The 20,139-nt window shown below is 39.2% G+C and overlaps 1 protein-coding gene across 3 annotated transcripts in view; it reads left to right on the top strand.

Annotated features, from left to right (window-relative positions):
• The first annotated feature begins 11,899 nt into the window (after window positions 1–11,899).
• Window positions 11,900–20,139, top strand: part of PDLIM3 (PDZ and LIM domain 3) — a 30,525-nt gene continuing 22,285 nt past the window's right edge. For 2 of the 3 annotated variants that reach the window (XM_043558855.1, XM_043558846.1), the window contains exon 1: window positions 11,900–12,118. In XM_043558855.1, coding sequence (XP_043414790.1) covers window positions 12,026–12,118 — 93 coding nt within the window. In that variant the 5' untranslated portion in view covers window positions 11,900–12,025. The remainder of the gene's footprint in view (window positions 12,119–20,139) is intronic. The other variant, XM_043558837.1, reaches the window with a different exon arrangement.

Below are 20,139 nucleotides of genomic sequence, written 5' to 3'. Positions count from 1 at the left end.
TTTCTGCTGTTCCTCAGAGTTTAATCACTAATCGTCTTTGCATTGCTTCACACACCTAATTTCCTTGGGTGATTTCACCCCGTATCAGTTACTATCGCCGTGTAACAAATTATCCTAAAGTTTAGAAGCTTAAAATAACCATTTTATTATCATGCATTATTTATTAATTTTTATTATTAATGTTAATAATTGTATCGTTTATTATTTATCACAGAATCTGTGGCCAACAATTTGGAAAGTGTACAAGCGAGGATGACTCCTCTCTGTTCCACAATGTCTACAGCCTGAGCTGGGAGGACTTGGAGGCTGGGGGTGACACAGCAGCTGGCGGCTGGAAGGAGGAATCCTCTTTTAAAAATCTTTTTTAAATGTGAGCATAGTTGACACACAATGTTACCTTAGTTTCAGGTATACAACACAGTGATTCAACTTCTCTACTCCTGATGCTGAGCTCGCCGCAAGTCTAGCTACCATCTGTCCTGAAACCTCACTTGCAAAATCATTGACGATATTCCTTAGGCCATGCCTTTTACTCCCGTGATTTAGCCATTCCGTAACTGGAAGCCTGTATTTACCACTCCCCTTCATCCATTCTGTCCTTCCTCCCTCTCTCCCCTCTGGCGGCCAGCAATTCATTTTCTATATTTGTAGGTCTGATTTTGCTTTTTGTTTGCTCATCTATTCATTTGTTTTTTAGATTCTGCATAGTGAAATCACACAGTGATTTTTTTCACAGTGTGAACACACACAGTGTCTTATCCAGTCTATCCTTTTATTTCACTATCTTCTAGGTCCATCCGTGTTGTCACCAATGACACGATCTCATCCTTTTTATGGCTGCCTAATACTCCATTGTGTGGGTGTGCATGTGTGATGTCACACACACACACCATTTCTTCATTATCCGTTTGTCTATCAGCGGACACTCAGGTGACCTCCGTATCTTGGCTATTATAAATAACACCGCAATAAACATAGCGAACACATATCTCTTCAAACTGGTGTTTTTGTTTTCTCTGGGTAAATATCTAGTAGTGACATTATTGGGTTATATGGTATTTCTGTTTTTATTTTATTTATTTTTTTTTTTGAGGAGCCCCCCATACTGTTTCCGCAGTAGCTATATCAGTTTACATTCCTACCAATAGGATATGAAAGTTCCTTTTTCTCCACATCCTCACCAGCATTTTATTTCTTGTCCTTTTTATTTTAGCCATTCTGACAGGGGTGAGGTAATATCTCTTTGTGGTTTTTGACTTGAATTTCCCTGATGATGAGTGATGTTGAGCATCTTTTCATGTGTCGGTTGGCCCTCTGTATGTCTACTTTGGAAAAACGTCTATTCAGGTCTTCTGCTCATTTTTTTAATCAAATTATTTATGGGGGGTTTTTTTGGTGTTTAGTTGCATGCATTACTTACATATTAACCCCTTAACAGATATATCATTTGCAAATATCTTCTCCCATTCAATAGGTTGCCTTTTTGTTTTGTTGATGGTTTCCTTTGCTGTGCAGAACCTTTTTGGTTTGATGTAGTCTCAATAGTTTATTTTGGCTGTTGCTTCCTTTGCCTTAGGAGACATATCTAGAAAAATGTTGCTATGGCCAATGTTAGAGAAATTACTGCCTGTGCTCTCTTGTAGGATATTTATGGTTTCAGATCTCACATTTAGGTCTTTAGTCCATTTTGAGTCTATTTTTGTGTATGGTGTTAGAAAGTAATCCAATTTTGGGGGCACCTGAGTGGCTCCCAGTTGGTTAAGCGACAGACTCTTGATTTCATCTCAGGTCATGATCTCATGGTTCATGAGTTCGAGCCCCACATTGGGCTCTTTGCTGACAGTGCAGAGCCTGCTTCTCCTTCTCTCTTTCAAAATATATAAATAAATTTTTTTAAGAAGTGATCCAATTTCATTCTTTTCACATAGCTGTCCAGTTTTCCCAGCACCACTTATTGAAGAGACTGTCTTGGGGTGCCTGGGTGGCTCAGTTGGTTAAGGGGCTATCTTCAGCTCAGGTCATGATCTCACAATCTGTGGGTTCAAGCCCCACATCAGGTTCTGTGCTGACAGCTCAGAACCTGGAGCCTGCTTCGTGTTCTGTGTCTCCCTCTGTCTCTGCCCCTCCCCTGCTCATGCTCTGCTCTCTCTCTCTTTCTCACTCTCGCTCTCTCAAAAATGAATAAACATTTAAAAAAATTTTTTTAAAGACACTGTCTTTTCCCAGTTGTACATTTTTGCCTCCTTTGTCATAGGTCAACTGACCATTTAAATATGGGTTTATTTCTGGGCTGTGTACTTGGTTCTATTGTTCTATGTGTCTGTTTTTGTCCCAGTACCATACTGTTTTGATTACCACAGCTTTGTAGTATATCTTGAAATCTGGAACTGTGATGACTCCAGTTTTGTTTTTCTTCCTCAGGGTCTCTGTGGTTCCATACAAATTTTAGTATCATTTGTTATAGTTCTGTGAAAAATGCTGTTGGTGTTTTGACAGGGATTGTATTGAATCTTTAGGTTGTTTTGGCAGTATGGACATTTTAACGACATGAATTCTTCCAATCCATGAGCATGGAATATCTTTCCATTTGTTTGTGTCATCTTCAATTTTTTTCATCATTGCTTTATGGTTTTCAGAGTACAGGTCTTTTCACATGTCCTACTTCTGGAGGCTTGGAAATGGAATTTCTTTTTAAATTTCTCTTTCTGCTACTTTGTTATTAGTGTATAGAAATGCTACAAAATTGGGGCACATGGCTCAGTCAGTTAAGTGTCCAACTTCACCTCAGGTCTCGCGGTCAGTGAGTTTGAGCCCCACATTGGGCTCTGTGATGACAGCTCAGAGCTTGGAGCCAGCTTCAGATTCTGTGTCTCCCTCTCTCTCTGCCCCTCCCCCACTCACACTCTGTCTCTCTCTGTCTCTCAAATATGAATAAATGTTAATTAATTGAAAAAAGAAATGCTACAAATTGCTGGGTATTATTTTGTATCCTGCAAATTTACTGAATTTGCTTATTAGTTCTAACAGATTTTTGATGGAGTCTTTAGGTTTTGTATGTATAGTGTCACAGTCATCTGAAAATAGTGACAGTTTAACTTCTTCTTTATCATTATATATGTCTCTTCTTTCTTTTTCTTATCTTATTGCTGTGGCTAGGACTTCCAGTACTATGTTCAATAGAATGGTGAGAGTGGACATCCTTGTCTTGTTCCTTACCTTAGGGGAAAAGCTCTCAGCTTTTCTGCATTAGGGATGATGTTAGCTGTGGGTTTTTCATAGCTAGACTGTATTATGTTGAGCCCACTCTAAGCCCACTTGGTTGAGAGTTTAGTTTTGTTTTTTATCATGAATGGATATTGAATTTTGTCAAATGTTTTTCCACATCTATTGAGATAATCACATGATTTTTAGCCTTTATTTTTAAATGGTATATTACATTGGATAATCTATGAATATTCAACCATCCTTGCATCTCCAGAATAAATTCTGCTTGATTGTGGTAAACGATCTTGTTGATTTATTGTTGAATACAGTTTGCTAATATTATGTATTTTTGCATCTATATTCAAGGATATTGGCCTGTAGTTTTCTTTTTTCATGGTGCCTTGGTCTGGTTTTGGTATCAGGGTAATGCTGGCCTTGTAGAATGTATTTGGAAGCTTTCCTTCCTATTCCATTTTTTGGAATAGTTTGAGGAGAATATGTATTAACTCTGTGAATACATCTGGACCTGGACTTTTATTTTTTGGTAGTTTTTGATGACTGATTCAATTTCATTACTAGTAATTAGTCTTCTCAGAGTTTCTATTTCTTCCTAGTTCAGTTTTGGAAGATTGTTTCTAAAAATTTATCCATTTTGGAAGATGGAATCTTAACTCACTTGTCTGGTGCCTGGTCTGGGACTACCAACAATAGCACCAACATGTGACCTCTCCATGTAGCTTGGCCTTCCTCACAGCATGGCACCTCAGAGCTTTCACATGGCAGCTGAAGGTGTCGGTCCCAAATGTTAGAATCAATAAGACAGCAGTTAAATCACCTTTCCTGACCTAGCCTCAGAAGGCACACTGTCATTTCCACCATATTTTGTTGGTAATCTAAGAGTTATACATCTGTACAAGTTCAAATGGATGGGATATAAACTCCACCTCTCAAAATGAAGAATGTCAGGGGCACCTGGGTGGCTCAGTCAGTTAAGCAACTGACTTTGGCTCAGGTCATGATCTCATGGTTTGTGGGTTCAAGCCCCACACTGGACTCTGTGCTGACAGCTCAGAGCCTGGAGCCCACTTCGGATTCTGTGTCTCCCTGTCTCTCTGTTCCTCCCCTGTTCACTCTCTGTCTCTCTCTGTCTCTCAAAAATAAATAAACATTAAAAAAATTTTTTTAAATGAGGAATGTCAAAAATATTTGCAACCATTTTTTTAAAAACTCTAGCATTCATAGCTACATAGCTCTAAAATATTTATCTCAAGCCCAGATCTCTAGACTTTTATATCCAATTGCTCTATATTTATATATCAATTGCGTATTGTACTATCATCACTACTAATAATAGCAAATGAAGAAGTAAAACTGTCACTATTTGCACATGATATATATTACACATAGAAAACCTAAAAGACTCCATCAAAAAACTGTTCAAAGTAATAAGCGAATTCAGTTGTTACAGGATACAAAATCAATACACAAAAATCTGCTGTATTTCTTTACACTAATAATTTGAACGATCAGAAAGAGAAATTAAGAAAATAATCCCATTTACAATCACATCAAAAAGAAGTAATACTTAGGAATAAATGTAACAAAGGAAGTGAAAGACCTGCATATTGAAAGCCACAAGACAATAATAAAAGAAACTGAAGAAGACACAAATAGATGGGAAGATATTCCATGCTTGTGGATTAGAAGAATTAATACTTTTTAAATGTCCATACCACCCAAAACAATCTAGAGATTCAATGAAATCTCTATCACAATTCCAATGGTATTTTTCACAGAAATAGAATAAACAAATTTTAAATTGGTATGGAACCATAAAAGACCCGGAATAGCCAAAGCAATCTTGAGAGAAAGGAGAACAAAGTAAGAGGCATCATATTCCTTGATTTCAAACTGTATTACAAAGCTATCATAATTAAAACAGTATGGTGTTGGGGCGCCAGGGTGGCTCAGTCGGTTGGGCATCCAACTTCAGCTCAGGTCATGATCTCACAGTCCGTGAGTTCTAGCCCTGCTTTGGGCTCTATGCTGACAGCTCAGAGCCTGGAACCTGCTTCAGATTCTGTGTCTCCCTCTCTCTCTGCCCCTTCCCTGCTCATGCTCTGTCTCTGTCTCAAAAATAAATAAAAACATTTTAAAAAATTAAAAAACACTATGGTGTTGGCAAAAGAAACAAGCACATAGATCATTGGAACACAATACAGTCCAGAGATAAACCCATATATGTATGGCCAATTGGCGTACAACATAAGAGCCAAGAATATACAATGAGGAAAGGACACTTTCTTCAATAAATGGTGCTGAGAAACCCAGACAGTGACATGTAAAAGAAAAAAACTGGACCACTACCTTAAACCATATACAAAAATTAACTCCAAGTGGATTAAATGCTTGAACACAAGACCTGAAACCATAAAACTCCTGGAAGAAAATATAGGCAGTAAGCTCCTTGACATGGATCTTGGCAATGATGCTTTAACCAAAGGCAAAGCAACAAAAGCAAAAATAAACAAGTGGGACTACATCAAACCAAAAAAACTTCTGCACAGCAAAGGAAACTATTAGCAAAATGAAAAGGCAGGCTACTGAATGGGAGAAAATAACTGCAAATTATATATCTGATAAGAAGCTAATGTCCAGGAGCACCTGGGTGGCTCAGTCAGTTAAGCATCCAACTCTTGATTTCAGCTCAGGTCATGATCTTACAGTTCCTGGGATTGAGCCCCACAATAGGCTTCATGCTGACAGCACAGAGTCTGCTTGGGATTCTTTCCCTCTGTCCCTCCCTCACACACACACACACACACACACACACACACACAGTCTCTGTCTCTCTCTAAAAATAAATAAATAAACATATAAAAAAGAAGCTAATATCCAAAACATATGAAGAATTCATACAACTCAATGGTAAAAAAAAAAAAAACAAACAAGTAATCAAATTAAAAGTGGGCAGATCTGAAAGGACATTTTTTTAAAAGAAGACATATAGATAGATGGTCAACAGTTCTATGAAAAGATGCTAAACATCAATAACCACCTGGGAATTACAATTCAAAACCACAGTGAAATATCACCTCACACCATTCAGAATGGGTAACATCAAAAGGACAAGAAATAACAAGTGTTGGTGAAATTGTGGAGAAAAGGAAACCTTTGCACACTGTTGGTGGAATGTAAATTGGTCCAACTCTTAAGTGTGTAGGTTCCTCAAAAAATTGAAAATAGAACTACCTTATGATCTAGAAATTCCATGTCTGGCTATTCATCTGAAGAAAACAAAAATGCTACTTTGAAAAGATATCTGTACCTCCATGTTCACTGCAGCCTTATTTACCAGAGCCATGAGATGGAAACAATCTAAGTGTCCATCGATGGATGAATGAATAAAAGAAATTGTGATGTGTGATGTGTGTGTGTGTGTAATATTATTAAGCCATAAAAAATAATGAAACCTTGCCATTTGTGACAAAATGGATGGACCTTAAGAGCATTATGCTAAGTGAAATAAGTCAGAGAAACACAAATACCATATGATCTCTCTTATATGTGGAACTGAAAGAAAGAAAGAAAGAAAGAAAGAAAGAAAGAAAGAAAAGGAAAGAAAAGAAAAGAAAAGAAAAGAAAAGAAAAGAAAAGAAAAGAAAAAGAAAAAGAAAAGAAAAAAGAAAGGAGAAAAGAAAAGAAAAAAGAAAATCCAACTCAATTTGGTGATTGCCAGAGGCAGGGAGTGGGGAGGTAAGGGAGAACAGATGAAATAGCTTTGGGTGTTTTTTTTTTTTTTTAAGTTAAAAAAAAAATTAAATGAAACAAGTGTTAGAGACCCGACATGTGCCTAAACTTCCCAGCAATCAGGACAAAATACAAATTAAAGAGATAAAAGGTTAAATGCATTAATCTCTTCACCCTGGGTTCCAAAGGCTGAAGTTGGGAATTTAGGTGAGCTGGGGATACTGTGGAATGTCCTTAATTATTTATCATCAGAGATGTGCTTACTGCACATGACTACCTCTGCGACATGATACACACCATATTTCTATATTATATATAGTCAGTTCTCATTATTCCCATTAGTTATGTTCTATAAAGCTGCCAAAAACACCAAATACTGGCAGCAAATACTGAACCATTGTTCCTAGGGGAGATACAAGGTTAGGTTCCTATGAGCTTCTGGTCACAACATTTTCATCAACCAATCAATACATAACCTTGTAAAAACCTAATAATAGCAAATGATGATATGCATTTAACATGTGACAGGAACACTTGTAAGCATTTTATACTTGTTAACTCATATAATCCTTACAATAACTCTAGGAGGCAAGTACTATGATTGTCATCATTTTAATAAAGATGTTAAATAATCTGCCTAAGATCATGCAGCAAGGATATAATTCAGGCAGTCTGGCTCCAAATTTTAGTTTTATACCCAGTACACTATACAGCAGATATTCTATAGGTATTTCAAATTCAGCATTACCAAAACTGTGCTTTAATCTGCCACAGCCTCATTAAAACAAAAATATCTTACTGTACTTCCTATATATTTCCTCCTTGTTAATAATTTCAACATCCACATAATACCCAAATGAAGAAGTCTCAGAACCATCCAATCTCCTAACCTCACTGATTCCCCATGTGAGATCTGTCCTCAGACTGTGTCAATTATCCTTCTAAATGATTCCTCTAACTTCCCCATTCGTCTCCACCCCCCACTGCCCAAATCAACATCTTCTTCTGTAAGTTTTAAACCGACTCCCTGTTTCCTATCCCTTACAACTGTGATTCATCCTCCCAACGCCCAAAATAATGCTTGTAAAATGCAAATATGATTATTATACATGTTGCTTAAAACTCTTCAAAGGTTGCTGACAAGATAAAATCAAAATGTTTGTGTAACAGACAATATCCCTTGATATAGTCCCTGACTACTATGTCCCTTGTCTCCTGTTCCTACCCAGTGTGCTAATATCTATCCACACCAAATTACTTGCCCATCTGTTTCTTGCCTCCCTGCCACTGCACATCCTATACACGTTTTTTTTTTTTTTCTACTTTAAATGTCCTCCTTCCTTGTCCCCTTTCAATTCCCAGTCACCTAGAAAATTCTTATTTACCCTTCAAAATCCAGCCCTAATATCCCTTCTTCTGGTAACACTCCTTGACACCTTCCCCAAGAAGACTTGATTACCTCATTTTTCATCAGTGTATAGAATGCTGACTCGGCACTCATCACATAACGCAATCACATTTCACATCTCCAGGCTCCCTTGTTTATTAGTGGCTCCTAGAGGACAGAAAGTGGACCTTGTTTATCATTGTATTCCCAGTGCCTGGCATGTCATAGATGCCCAGTGAATGCTTGTTGAATGAACAAATGAGTGACTGAATAAAACCACAATACACAGTGACATTTGACATATAGGAAATAAAGAAGAGGCAAAATTTACAGCATCTATCCTACAAACCATTTACAATAGTAGACAAATGAACAGAAATGAGGAAATTGGGAGGCATAGGAACGAGGAAACCAGCTTAAGGTGAGTAAAGAAAATGATGGATTTGGGTTTGAATAGGTTGGATTGTATATGTACCATTAAGTGGTTAGAAAAACAAGATCAGAAAATAGATGAGAGTTCTAGGTTAAAATTATAGGTTTGAGAATTTAAAAAGAAGAGATAATTTTTTTTACCAACAGAAGAGTTTTCCAGTTATGTAAGAGGAGAATGAACAATTTTACCTACTTTCTCTCTTTTTTTAAGTTTACTTATTTTGAGAGAGAGAGCGAGAGAGAGAGCACATGCACAAGTGAGGAAGGGGCAGAGAGAAAGAGGGAGAGAGAGAATCCCAAGAAAGACAATCTGATAGCACAGAGTCTGATGAGGGGCTCGATCTCATGAACTGTGAGATCAGACCTGAGTCGAAATCAAGAGTCGGATGCTTAACCAACTGAACCACTCAGGTGCCCCTTTACTGACCCTTTTCTAAAAAGAAAATGTTAAAGGACTCTCTAAACATGGTTTATAACAATAATCACAAAAGTCATATTTAACAGAACCATAAATAGTTTATCATAATTTTTTTTCCAACTGGTTCTTCTGTTTTTATCTCTACTATCATAATCCTTTAAGAAGGGAGATACAAAAAGAAAATTATGAAAGGGTCATCCAGAAAGCACTTTTCTTAGAATAGGACCCAACCAAAAGCAGAAACCTCTAGGAGTGATTAGGGTCAGGCCACTGCTTCTTCCTTAGAATTGTCCCTCACAGCTGTTCTCAGCCCTACTCTGACAGTCACCTCTGAACACTTCCTCACTGACCTCAGTAAACAGTAGGATAGAGAAAAACTGCCCATTTCATGTCCCTGCTTCCCATTTTATCGGCCTTAAGAACTAATGAAGTATTATATTGATGTCGTACAGATGTTGCTTATATCTAAATGATGCCAAAATGACATGTAAAAAGGCAGAAAGCAAAAAGCGTATAATCAACTGGTTATATAAGCCAACTCAGCAGGTGAGGTATAAATAATTGGTTATTACAATTACACTATGCCAAATATCTTGTGTGATTTTTTTCTTTCTGAATTCACTGCTGGCTGTGTGGGCGTACCATGCAGACACAATCAGTGACTGACAGAGGAAATGTGATTTGCAACAACATAGCCAGCCCGAACCAGCAAAATCAACAAGAATATATGATGCTTATTTCCCGTCTAACCCAATATAGGTGGGGCCCTGGAAAATGTTTGAGACCAGAAAACACCTATCCCCTGGGACTTTTTTTTTTTTAATGTTTATTTATTTTTGAGAGAGACAGAGAGAGACAGAGTGCGAGAGAGGAGACATAGAATCCAGAGCAGGCTCCAGGCTCTGAGCTGTCAGCACAGAGCCCAACGTGGGACTTGAACTCAAAACCGTGAGATCATGACCAGAGCTGAAGTTGATGCTTAACCGACTGAGCCACCCAGGCGCCCCTCCCCTGGGACTTTTATATAATTCACCACAGTGGGCAGAGTAGTGCCAATGCTGGTTTTGTGGTTTACACTATCCCCAGGCTGCTATACTTGGCTTATAGCTTCCTGAATCTCTTCGTTATCAGTCAGTCTTCAAACCACTTCCAAAGAAACTACTCTATTAAAGGTAAGGTACTGCTCTGGTCTCCAGGACTGATTATGGCCCTATCATATTGGGCATGAAGTCCCGGATCCTCATTCTCACGTTTTTAAAGCATTTCATACTTGTCTGCCCTCCTCCCTCTCGCCTGCCTTGTGAATGGGAACATCCTGGGTTCTAACGCCAGAAACACTCAATTCCACACTGAGGAAGGAAACTATGCCTGGACCCTCCCCAGACTCTCCTGGCCTTGACATCTACACCAGGCAGACAACGGTGGCAGGCGGACCTGGGTTTGTGATCTTACACAAGTTACTCAACTTCTAAGAAATTTTCTTACCTAAAAAAAAAGAAAAGGAATTATAAGAACATTCTAATGGATTCGGCCTGAGGACGAAGTAAGGGCACGTCAGTACAGCAATCACTACAGCACCTGAACCCTGGTGATATTCCATGAAGGTTTGTCCCCACTTTTCCTCCATGCAGTTTCATCTGGCTTGGGGATCCTCTTGATCCACGGCACTCCACTCAGCACCCTCACTCTGGCTGCAAAGCCCACACAGGACACTCTCAATTCCTAGGTTTCTATTATACTCACCTCCTACGTGTGTCAAAAAATAAGTGTAGAGACCTCATTTGAGGGAGTTGACAACTGCTCCAGTCAAAATTAAACTATATTTTCAGTATAGTGATGAATCATCTTCTCGTGTATACTCTTAAATATTTATTTTCGAGAGCGAGTGGGAAAGGGCAGCCTGCACTGTGAGCACAGAGCCCTACAGAGGGATCGATCCCATGAACCATGAAATCATGACTTGAGCCGAGGTAGGGGCTTAACTGACTGAGCCACCCAGGTGCTCACATATACTTTTAAACGCTCACTGGACTGAGTATGTTTGCATGACATTTTCACTTGTATATTTCTTTGTTTTAAAAAATAGGTTTTGAATATATGTGTATATATGTTAATGTATATCATATATACCCATCAATAAATGTGACTATGTGTACTTAATTGCAGAAATGCTTAATAATTATTGATGCTGTGCCAGCCATTAGGCAGAAATAGCTTATTTAATTCTCAAGATAACTTGAGAGAAGTACAATTATGACTCCTATTTTACAGATGAAGAAACTGAGACTTAAGGACGTTAGGTAACTTAACCAAGGTCACACAGCTAATAAGTAAATATTAGCGCACTCAAAATTGCTAAACAACTAACTGCATTTATGAAGCTTTTGTTTCACTTTCACTGGAAGCCTAGAAGCTGTGCTTTAAGTGCGTTTAACTCCGAATGAAGCGCACTGCTGAGCTCCGCGTCGAAGATAAACAGGAGGACAGGTGTTACTTTAAGAGACCACTGGAGGTTGTAACCCGAAGCCTCCTCCAGCGCCGGCCAGAGTGGTCTGGGAGGCTGCACCCAGCCGGTGCGCGTCTGTAAACTCCCGCGGGTCTGGCGCGTCTCTTTCTTCCAAAGTTGGAGCTCTCCTTGGTGGGAGGGGGTGGGGACGCGGGTAGGCCAGTGACGTCACTCGGGAGCGGGGATAAAGCTCCCCGGCCGCAATCGGGGCGAGGGCACTTTCTGGGGAGCGGAGTGGCTGTCCTGCTCGGGGACACTTGCCGCGGGCAGGGCCACCCCTCGCTGCGCCCCGGTCCCTGGGAGCCAAGGCCACCACGCTAAGAGCACCATGCCCCAGAACGTGGTTCTTCCGGGCCCCGCGCCCTGGGGCTTCAGACTCTCGGGGGGCATAGACTTCAACCAGCCTTTGGTCATCACCAGGGTAGGTGTTTTCGGTTCTTTCGCTGCGAGTCGGGGGCTGGCGTGCGGCGGGTTGCCCAGGAGCGGAGAGTGGCCAGCAAGCCCCGGGTGTGCTGGGTGTGGGTCCTCCGCTTCGGGCTCACAGTTCGAGGGGCGGCAGCAACTTGGCAAAGCAGGTGGGAGGATGCAGGGCAACTCAGGAGAATTTACAAAGTCCGCTCCTATGGTCTCTGCATCCTCTCGGTCCCCAGCAACTTTCCAGGAGAGGTGAACTGACAGCGTGATTCCCCTGGGCTCCGAGAAGGCTAGGCTGCGAGGGGTGGGGGCGTGGGGGCTTCTGCTCTCGAACCCCCGTTTCCTTTCAGCAACAAAAGAAATGAGGTCCCAGGAAGGAGGGAGGGATGACTGACATTGGCGGTGGTTCCTCAGAGCCAAACGCGCACCTGAGCGCTTTTCTCCTATGGATGAAAACTTAGGCACAGCGCTGATCGCAGGGCACAACCTGGGTCGGCCAAGTTGGAACCGCTCATATCAGCCCAGACGGGGAAAATATTATGAATGTGTTTTCCTAGGTTTCCAGGCATTTTGAATAAATATTTTCCAAAGCTGGGAATTTGGCTTAGGAATCATCACCTTATAACTCAAACTACAAAGAAAACCCGTCAGATAGTTTAGTTTACCTGATGGAAAGTCACATTCAGCCTAGTAACTCTGAAAATAATACTTTATTATCAGAGCCCAGCTTTCCTTACTTAATATTCCCTGGAGTATTGTCTAATTTGAAAAAAAAAAAAGAAAGAAAGAGAAAGGAAATTTGGGGATTTCTGCCCTGTCAGTAAATAAGTGATTTGTCTAGTTGATTTTTTTTCTAACACAAGTGTCTGTCTTAATAGAAAATTATTACTTCAGTTACCAATATAAGGTATATTAAACATAATCAAAAAGCATAAACTTTCAGAATATTATACTCTTCTTATGTTTTCTTCTTTACTGCTTATAGTGTATTTTATAAACGTATACTTTATAATCTGACTTACTCCTATAGAGTTTTAAACAAGGTAATACCTTTTAAATTCTGCTTTACTTATATATCTATGAGTTTTGGGAACCAATGTCTTTTTAAAATATCTCACAACATGTACCATACATATATACATACGCATACCATGGAACATTTCAAGCTTTGTTTTACATTGTTTGAAAACATATAAACACATCTGACATGTGTTTTTGTATGAGACATGAAAACTTAACATACCTCCAAAAAAGTTCCTAAGTAAATTAAGCAGAAAATGGTTCAGTGATCTGGGCCAAGCAATGAATGCCTTTTATGGATTTACCAACCAAAACGGTTTCCATTATCTCTACTAAGAAATATTTTTAAACTTTCTGAAGCAGTTTTCATTTGTTTAGATGAAAGGAAATAAGCTCTTGAATCTTAACAAAGGATAACTCATAGTAAACACTAAAGAAATAATTTCGTCACCAAAATCTTTTAAGTGATTTATAAAAGAATTATCTTGCTATTACTAAGTAACACATCAATATGATTAATCTTATGTTTGAAATTTTGCATTGTTGACATTATAAATAACGTTTATTTTAAAGCAGTACTTATATTTTGCCACTGGACTACAGGAGCTATTGGCAAATGTAGTTGACATGACAATTATTATTTGGGAAGCCAATTCGTACTTGAATTTTTGATTCATTACTAATTTGTATCACTCATTTTCACGTGGCTCAATAACAATGTGTGACCATAAATGATTATTTCATTTGACTCTGCCTTTTGTCTTCAATTAATTTAATTCAAGAATAGCAGGTAAAATTCAGCTATTCTGTATTCCAAGTGCTCCCCAAACCATGCACATGACAGATTCATATTGAGTAAATGAAAATATATTCACTTGAAATTTTTTGCCATCATGAACACCTGAGAATATTTCCATTAAAATTATAAGAACAGTAAAAATCACTTGTAACAACACTAAAAGGTATTACACAAAACGAATTATCAGTGTTCTAATTAAACAGTAAAATTCGGGGTGCCTGGGTGGCTCAGTCAGTTGAGCATCCGACTTCGGCTCAGGTCATGAACTCACATCCCCTCATCAGGCTCTGTGCTGACAGCTCAGAGCCTAGAGCCCGGTTTGGATCCTGTGTCTCCTTCTCTCTCTGTTGCTCCCCTCCCCCTCAAAAATAAATAAAGATCTCAAAAAAAAAAAAAAACACAGTAAAATTCTATTGCTTGTATCATTTTTGTATTATACGGACAGGTATTGGTATGATTGTATGTGTGTTAGTGCACTCCTTTGCTTCCTGGGCATGCTCCTTAGCCCTTTATATGCACTAACTCACTTAAATCTCATAATAATCCTGTAAGAGAAGTAGTAGTGATACCTTTTTGCACATGAGAGAATGCAGCTTCAAGAATTTCATTAACCTGCTGACGATCACAAGTGGAGGGAACTTGACACTAGCCCTGCCTGCCTCCAAAGCCTGCATTCTGAAGTCCACACATTTAAGAAGAATCTTGCTTGTTGTGCAGATCTTTGCCAACAGGTGTTTTGCGCCATCCGCTTCATTGCCTGGTCCTACTGGTTCCCAATCTTTAACATCTACCATGTCCCTTTTTTTCCACCACTGTCCCTCTTCAAGCTTCCATGACCTCACACCGAGCTCTTTGTCTCCCCTCCCAGACTCACTCTGTATCTTCCTACCAGCTGCCTTGGGGAGGGCTTCTCTCTTCGCCCTTCTTAAAAATCCTTCAATGGCGACACCAGTTTAGAGAGAATAAAATATGTGGTCTTTGCTCACATTCCCGGCCTCCGCCCTCTTCCCAACTCAAGTTTCCAACTTCATTTCCTCCCTCTCTCTTCCTTCTCTCTCCCTTTCCTCCTCGCCCTGCATAGGTTGACCGGCATTTGTGTCACTGCCCTGGACGACGTAGATTTCTCTACCACATCTACACCCATCATTTTTCTCCAGATTTCTCCTCCTCACTCTACCCCACTGTCCTCTGTGCCTATGGAAACCCAATCAAATACCACTCCCATAGTATTCTTGTAATAACAAGCATTTCATCCATTTGATTGCCATAGCTTTTGCCCTACAACCTCTCCTTTATATCATGCTTTGTGCCACAGATGTTTCAGTACATCTGTATCCCACAAGTTGCATGCTCCCCGAAGGCAGGAACTTCTAAAATTTAGGGGCCACTCAGTGCTGAGCACGGAATATAGACATGATATGAATGATTGTTTCAATTGTTCGCTTTTTATGTAACTATTATTATCACAATAGATGCAGATTGTATGCTCAAAATATTCTACAATAAAGATAAGTGAGAATTGTTTTACTGTTAATTGTTCTGTCTGTGTGAGATAAGTTCTTGAGTATGCAAAGAATTGAGAAACCAATGCCTAAACTTAATACCACCAAAATTCCTATAAATGAGACACGTGCCTCAAGTCAAATCGGCTTTTGTCTTGCAGCAAGCTATGGCCTTCCCTCCTTGCTCCGCACTCTGCAAATGCAAATGCCCCTAGACGGTGGGCCTCTACTCCACTAGAGTTGGGGCAGGGGGTTTACCAATGTAACTCTCTCTAGCAATTGATACTACAATTCACAGAATTAGGTAGGGCAAAGGGTCCCCACTCCAGAAATCATTGGCAATCCAATTAGTCAGCCGGGTTGATTTGTATCATAAAAGACATCAGAAGTAAGGTAAACCAAACTCCAGGCATTCTTGACAAAAAATTAGCAGTGGGTTGTGATATGCACAATTTGTAGGAAAATAGTTTGTAGGCAATAGGTGTGCTATACCAGGTGCAATATGAATTTCCGTTGTGTATGTGGAAGGGTTGTTACTGCAAACACCATACATTACTGGCCTCTGCATTTCACAGAATAAATCTGAGGCTCACATCTCTAAGTGAGCAGCTTTTGTTTTTCTGGCAAGAAGATTCTAAGGAGTCTCTTTCTTTTTTTAAATGTTTGGACCACCCAGAAGGTGGATCTGCTGTCACAGCCAAGTTACAGATGGTTTGTTTGCACAAATGGTCCAATTTGGAATAAAGTACAAGTTTCTTTTGTGTATGAGATGTAAAATTATTGTATACATCTGAGGCTGGTATGTCCTTTCCCACTCAATGCCTCTCCCTCCCCCTCCTCCTCCCTCCTTCCTATTCAGAGCACAGTCCGGCCAAGATCACGGCTAACTGAGAACACTATATGGACGTGGGTACCAATAGAGAAAATGTTACTATATTCTTAAGTTTTGCAGGCTTGAACATAGAAAAGTATGTTACTCCAATATAAACTATGTTTGAAATTTGAGTTGTTAGAAAGAAATTTTTACAGTTGAATGCAATCCTTTACCAGGATTTCAAGTGCAGTAGGAAGGTCAATGGGAAAACCTGTTGAATTTTATTCTACCAAAGACATGTCTGCATGGAAGTGCTGGTTCATATGTTCATAACATTCATTATTAATTATCTATTAATTGCAGAAATATCTATTAATTGCACAAATATCCCACAAATATCTATTAATTGCAGAATGTACTGTATGTGGAAGGCACTGTGGGGGATACAGTTATAACGTAATGGGTTTCTACGCCCCTGAGACGCTCGAATAGGAGAAGGGACATATACATACATACCACAGCCTGTCCAGGATTCTATGACACAGCCTGTCCAGGATTCCATGCGAAAAGTATGGCCAAGGGTAGGAGGAGTCAGGGCAAAGACTGCCTGCAGGAGGGGCCTTGTAGGATGGTGAGAGAACTTGAGCTACAGAGTTAGACCTACCAGGAATTACAGATTTTCACAGGATGTGTGGCCCTAAGCAAGCTTCTTCTACTCTGAGAGCATCAGTTTTCTCATCTTAAAAGAGTGTCTTGAGAATTCAGTGAGATAATAGTTCTCAGTAATACGATACCAATAATAGTTCTCAACCCCGGCTGCACAGTAGATTCACCCATATAACTTGTGAAAATACTCATGCCCAGGCGCTATGTATAGAGGTTCTGATGTGATTGGTCTGAGGTATGGCCCTAGAAATGTAGATTACAGCCAGGCACCAGAGGGCTTTAGATGCCAGGTAGGGCACTGGAGTTTATTTGTAGGCAACAGAGAACAACTGAACAATGGGCTCTCTCACTATTTTGACTCATACCCCACAGCACAGCCCTTTAGTATATACTTGCCTTGTTCATAACTATTTTAATCATTTTTATTCTTAACATAAACGTGTCACCACGGCCATATCTTGTGCTTCCCTCCTGTCTCCTGCAGTAAGTAGAATATTATAGATGCTTTACCTGTGATTTAAATTCGTTTTTTTCCAAATGGACCCAAACAATACATTGATATGAAGAATGGAAATCACCCGAGGCATTTGTTGAAACACAAATTCCCTCGTTCCTCTCCTAGAGTGCATGATTTGTGATTCCAGGCATTTAGGGTATGATGGGAGTCTTTATGACAAGCAAGAACCCCAGGTTCTAACATGTTTTAACTCAAAGAAAAGACTTCTGGTCTTAGGAGTTTAAAAATAGATAGTACTGATTTTGACAAAGTATAGCTAGAGAAAATTAAAAGTTTAATATTATTTTTATCCCTGCAAGTCACACTAGGGATGGAAACTTTTATTCTTCTAACAGTTCTGGGTCTGGGAGAATTTCCAAGTGGAAAACAGCTATGAAATGTCTCCCAAAGGCTGAGATCTCATAATCCCCATTGTCTTCACCAAGCTTCTATTAACTGTTCCTATCAGAAAATGATGACAATCACTACAGTGACATGATCACAGAACTGAAGTGAGTACAACAAATATTTTAGTGATGAGACTGAAGATCTCAAAGTATGAGAATTTATTACCTCAGCAATTTCATTTATTTAGATGAAACTTGGATATCCCTCAGAGCAACAATGTTAAACAGAATTGATAGCTAGATTAAGTAAATAGAGAAAAAAAATGAATTAATGACTATCCTCAAGTAAAATATTAAGAACAACCTAGTTTATTCCTGGAGCAGCTAGAGGTTTAAGTCAAGTCCTACGCATTCTTCTGCTCTAAACAGTGGAAATTTGCAGATGTAACAATGATGGGTTGACATTAATAGCTATAATCTTTGGTTCTGTAGAGAGTAGGTCTTTTTGTTCCATGAGCTTATTTAAATATCCACTTCATTCATTTTTAATTATCCATTAATTCTAAACACCGGAATATACACTGCAATGTATTAGAAATATACATGCTACTATAGATATTCTCAAGAACTTCCAGTCTGGTTGCCAAGACAATACACAAGTAAATAAACAAACATTAAAATACAAATTGTCTTCAGGAAGGAAGTGAATAAAATGTAATGGTGGAGAATGATGGGGGAGGGTCTGGAGAAGCTACTTCAGATGTTTGGGGAAGTCTCTTTGAGAATGTGATATTTAAGTCTAGACCTAAAGGATGAGGAGAAGCAACTGGGTGAAGAGTGGGGGAAACACTTTGGGCGAAAAGAACAGTGCATGTGAAGCCCTGAAGAGGGTACACCCTTGCCCTATTTGAGGAACTAAAAGGAAACTGCAATAGCTAAAGCACAGTGGGTGACGGGAGCAGGAATGGTATAAGATGATGTTAGAGAAAGAAGTAGGTAGGATAAGACCAGGTAAGGACTATTAGGTGGTTGTAAATAATTGGGATTTACCCAGAAAGATTAGGAGTAGGTATAGCAATCAAACACCGAATACTCAACATGGTAATAATTTCAAATTTGCTATCTCTTAAACATTTCATAACCATATGTTTCCCATTAAGTATTCCTTTCATTCCCCCCCCCCCAGCCCACCCTCCCAAAAAAGAAATCCATGTGGGTTTCTTGTAGACAGCATAAAACTGGATATTTTTTTTTTACCTAGTTTGACAATCGCTGTTAAAATATCCGAATATGGTTAGACCATTTACATTTAATGTAATTACTGATAAGGTTCAATTAAAATTTAGCATCTTGTTAGTTGTTTTCATTTGTTCAATCTGTTTTTCATTCATGGAGAAGAGATTGTTTATGGATGCAAACTTCCCTGTGTCTGCCATCCCCAAGGGTTCTCGGATCTCAATGCTAACTTTAGTAATTTGTTCATAATTTTGGCTGAATTCTTCTTTATGGCTAAAATGGTGGTCCCATGTTCCTCTATGCTCTGATACAGTGATACGAGTTGCTTACTTTCCGTGGACGCACCTGTCTTTCCTTGGATCCCAGGCCAGTTGGTTGCCCTGCAGCTTTAGCTCTCTGAATAGTTCATTAAAGGTTATAATTTTGTATATTATATGGCTTCTTCTTATTAATGCAGGAGTCATTCTCTTTCTAGCTTTCTATAGCCTAGATCCCCCTTCATGTGAATTTCAAAGATCATTACTTACAGGGATGCTACAGTAGTTTCAATTCAAATATAAAAGCTCCCTAATTTGGGGGAGTTGTATTCCCAAATAGAGAGTTATGGGTGAAATAATACCTAAAGAATGAACTGTTTAGTTTAAAGCAAAGAAAATATGATTCAAGCAGGGATTTAAGGAAGATGTTTTAAAAGAGAATAAGAGAGGTCATTATAGATGACATGTCATTAGTAAAAAACAAAAATATTTAGCATGGTGGAAAAACAGAGCTAACACAATTGACCAATTAAGAGTTATTTTAAGTTAGATTTAAAATTCCCTGCCCAGCTTGTACCCCAATGTTTATAGCAGCACTCTCAACAATAGCCAAATTGTGGAAAGAGCTTAAATGTCCATCAACTGATGAATGGATAAAGAAATTGTGGTTTATATACACAATGGAGTACTACGTGGCAATGAGAAAGAATGAAATATGGCCCTTTGTAGCAACGTGGATGGAACTGGAGAGTATGATGCTAAGTGAAATAAGTCATACAGAGAAAGACAGATACCATATGTTTTCACTCTTATGCGGATCCTGAGAAATTTAACAGAAACCCATGCGGGAGGGGAAGGAAAAAAAAAAAGAGTTAGAGTGGAAGAGAGCCA

Source organism: Prionailurus bengalensis, chromosome B1 (assembly GCF_016509475.1).
Source record: "Prionailurus bengalensis isolate Pbe53 chromosome B1, Fcat_Pben_1.1_paternal_pri, whole genome shotgun sequence".
NCBI classification, from domain to species: Eukaryota; Metazoa; Chordata; class Mammalia; order Carnivora; family Felidae; genus Prionailurus; species Prionailurus bengalensis.
The sequence above is the reverse complement of the archived record's forward strand: the minus strand, read 5'-3'. Positions and strand labels throughout refer to the sequence as shown.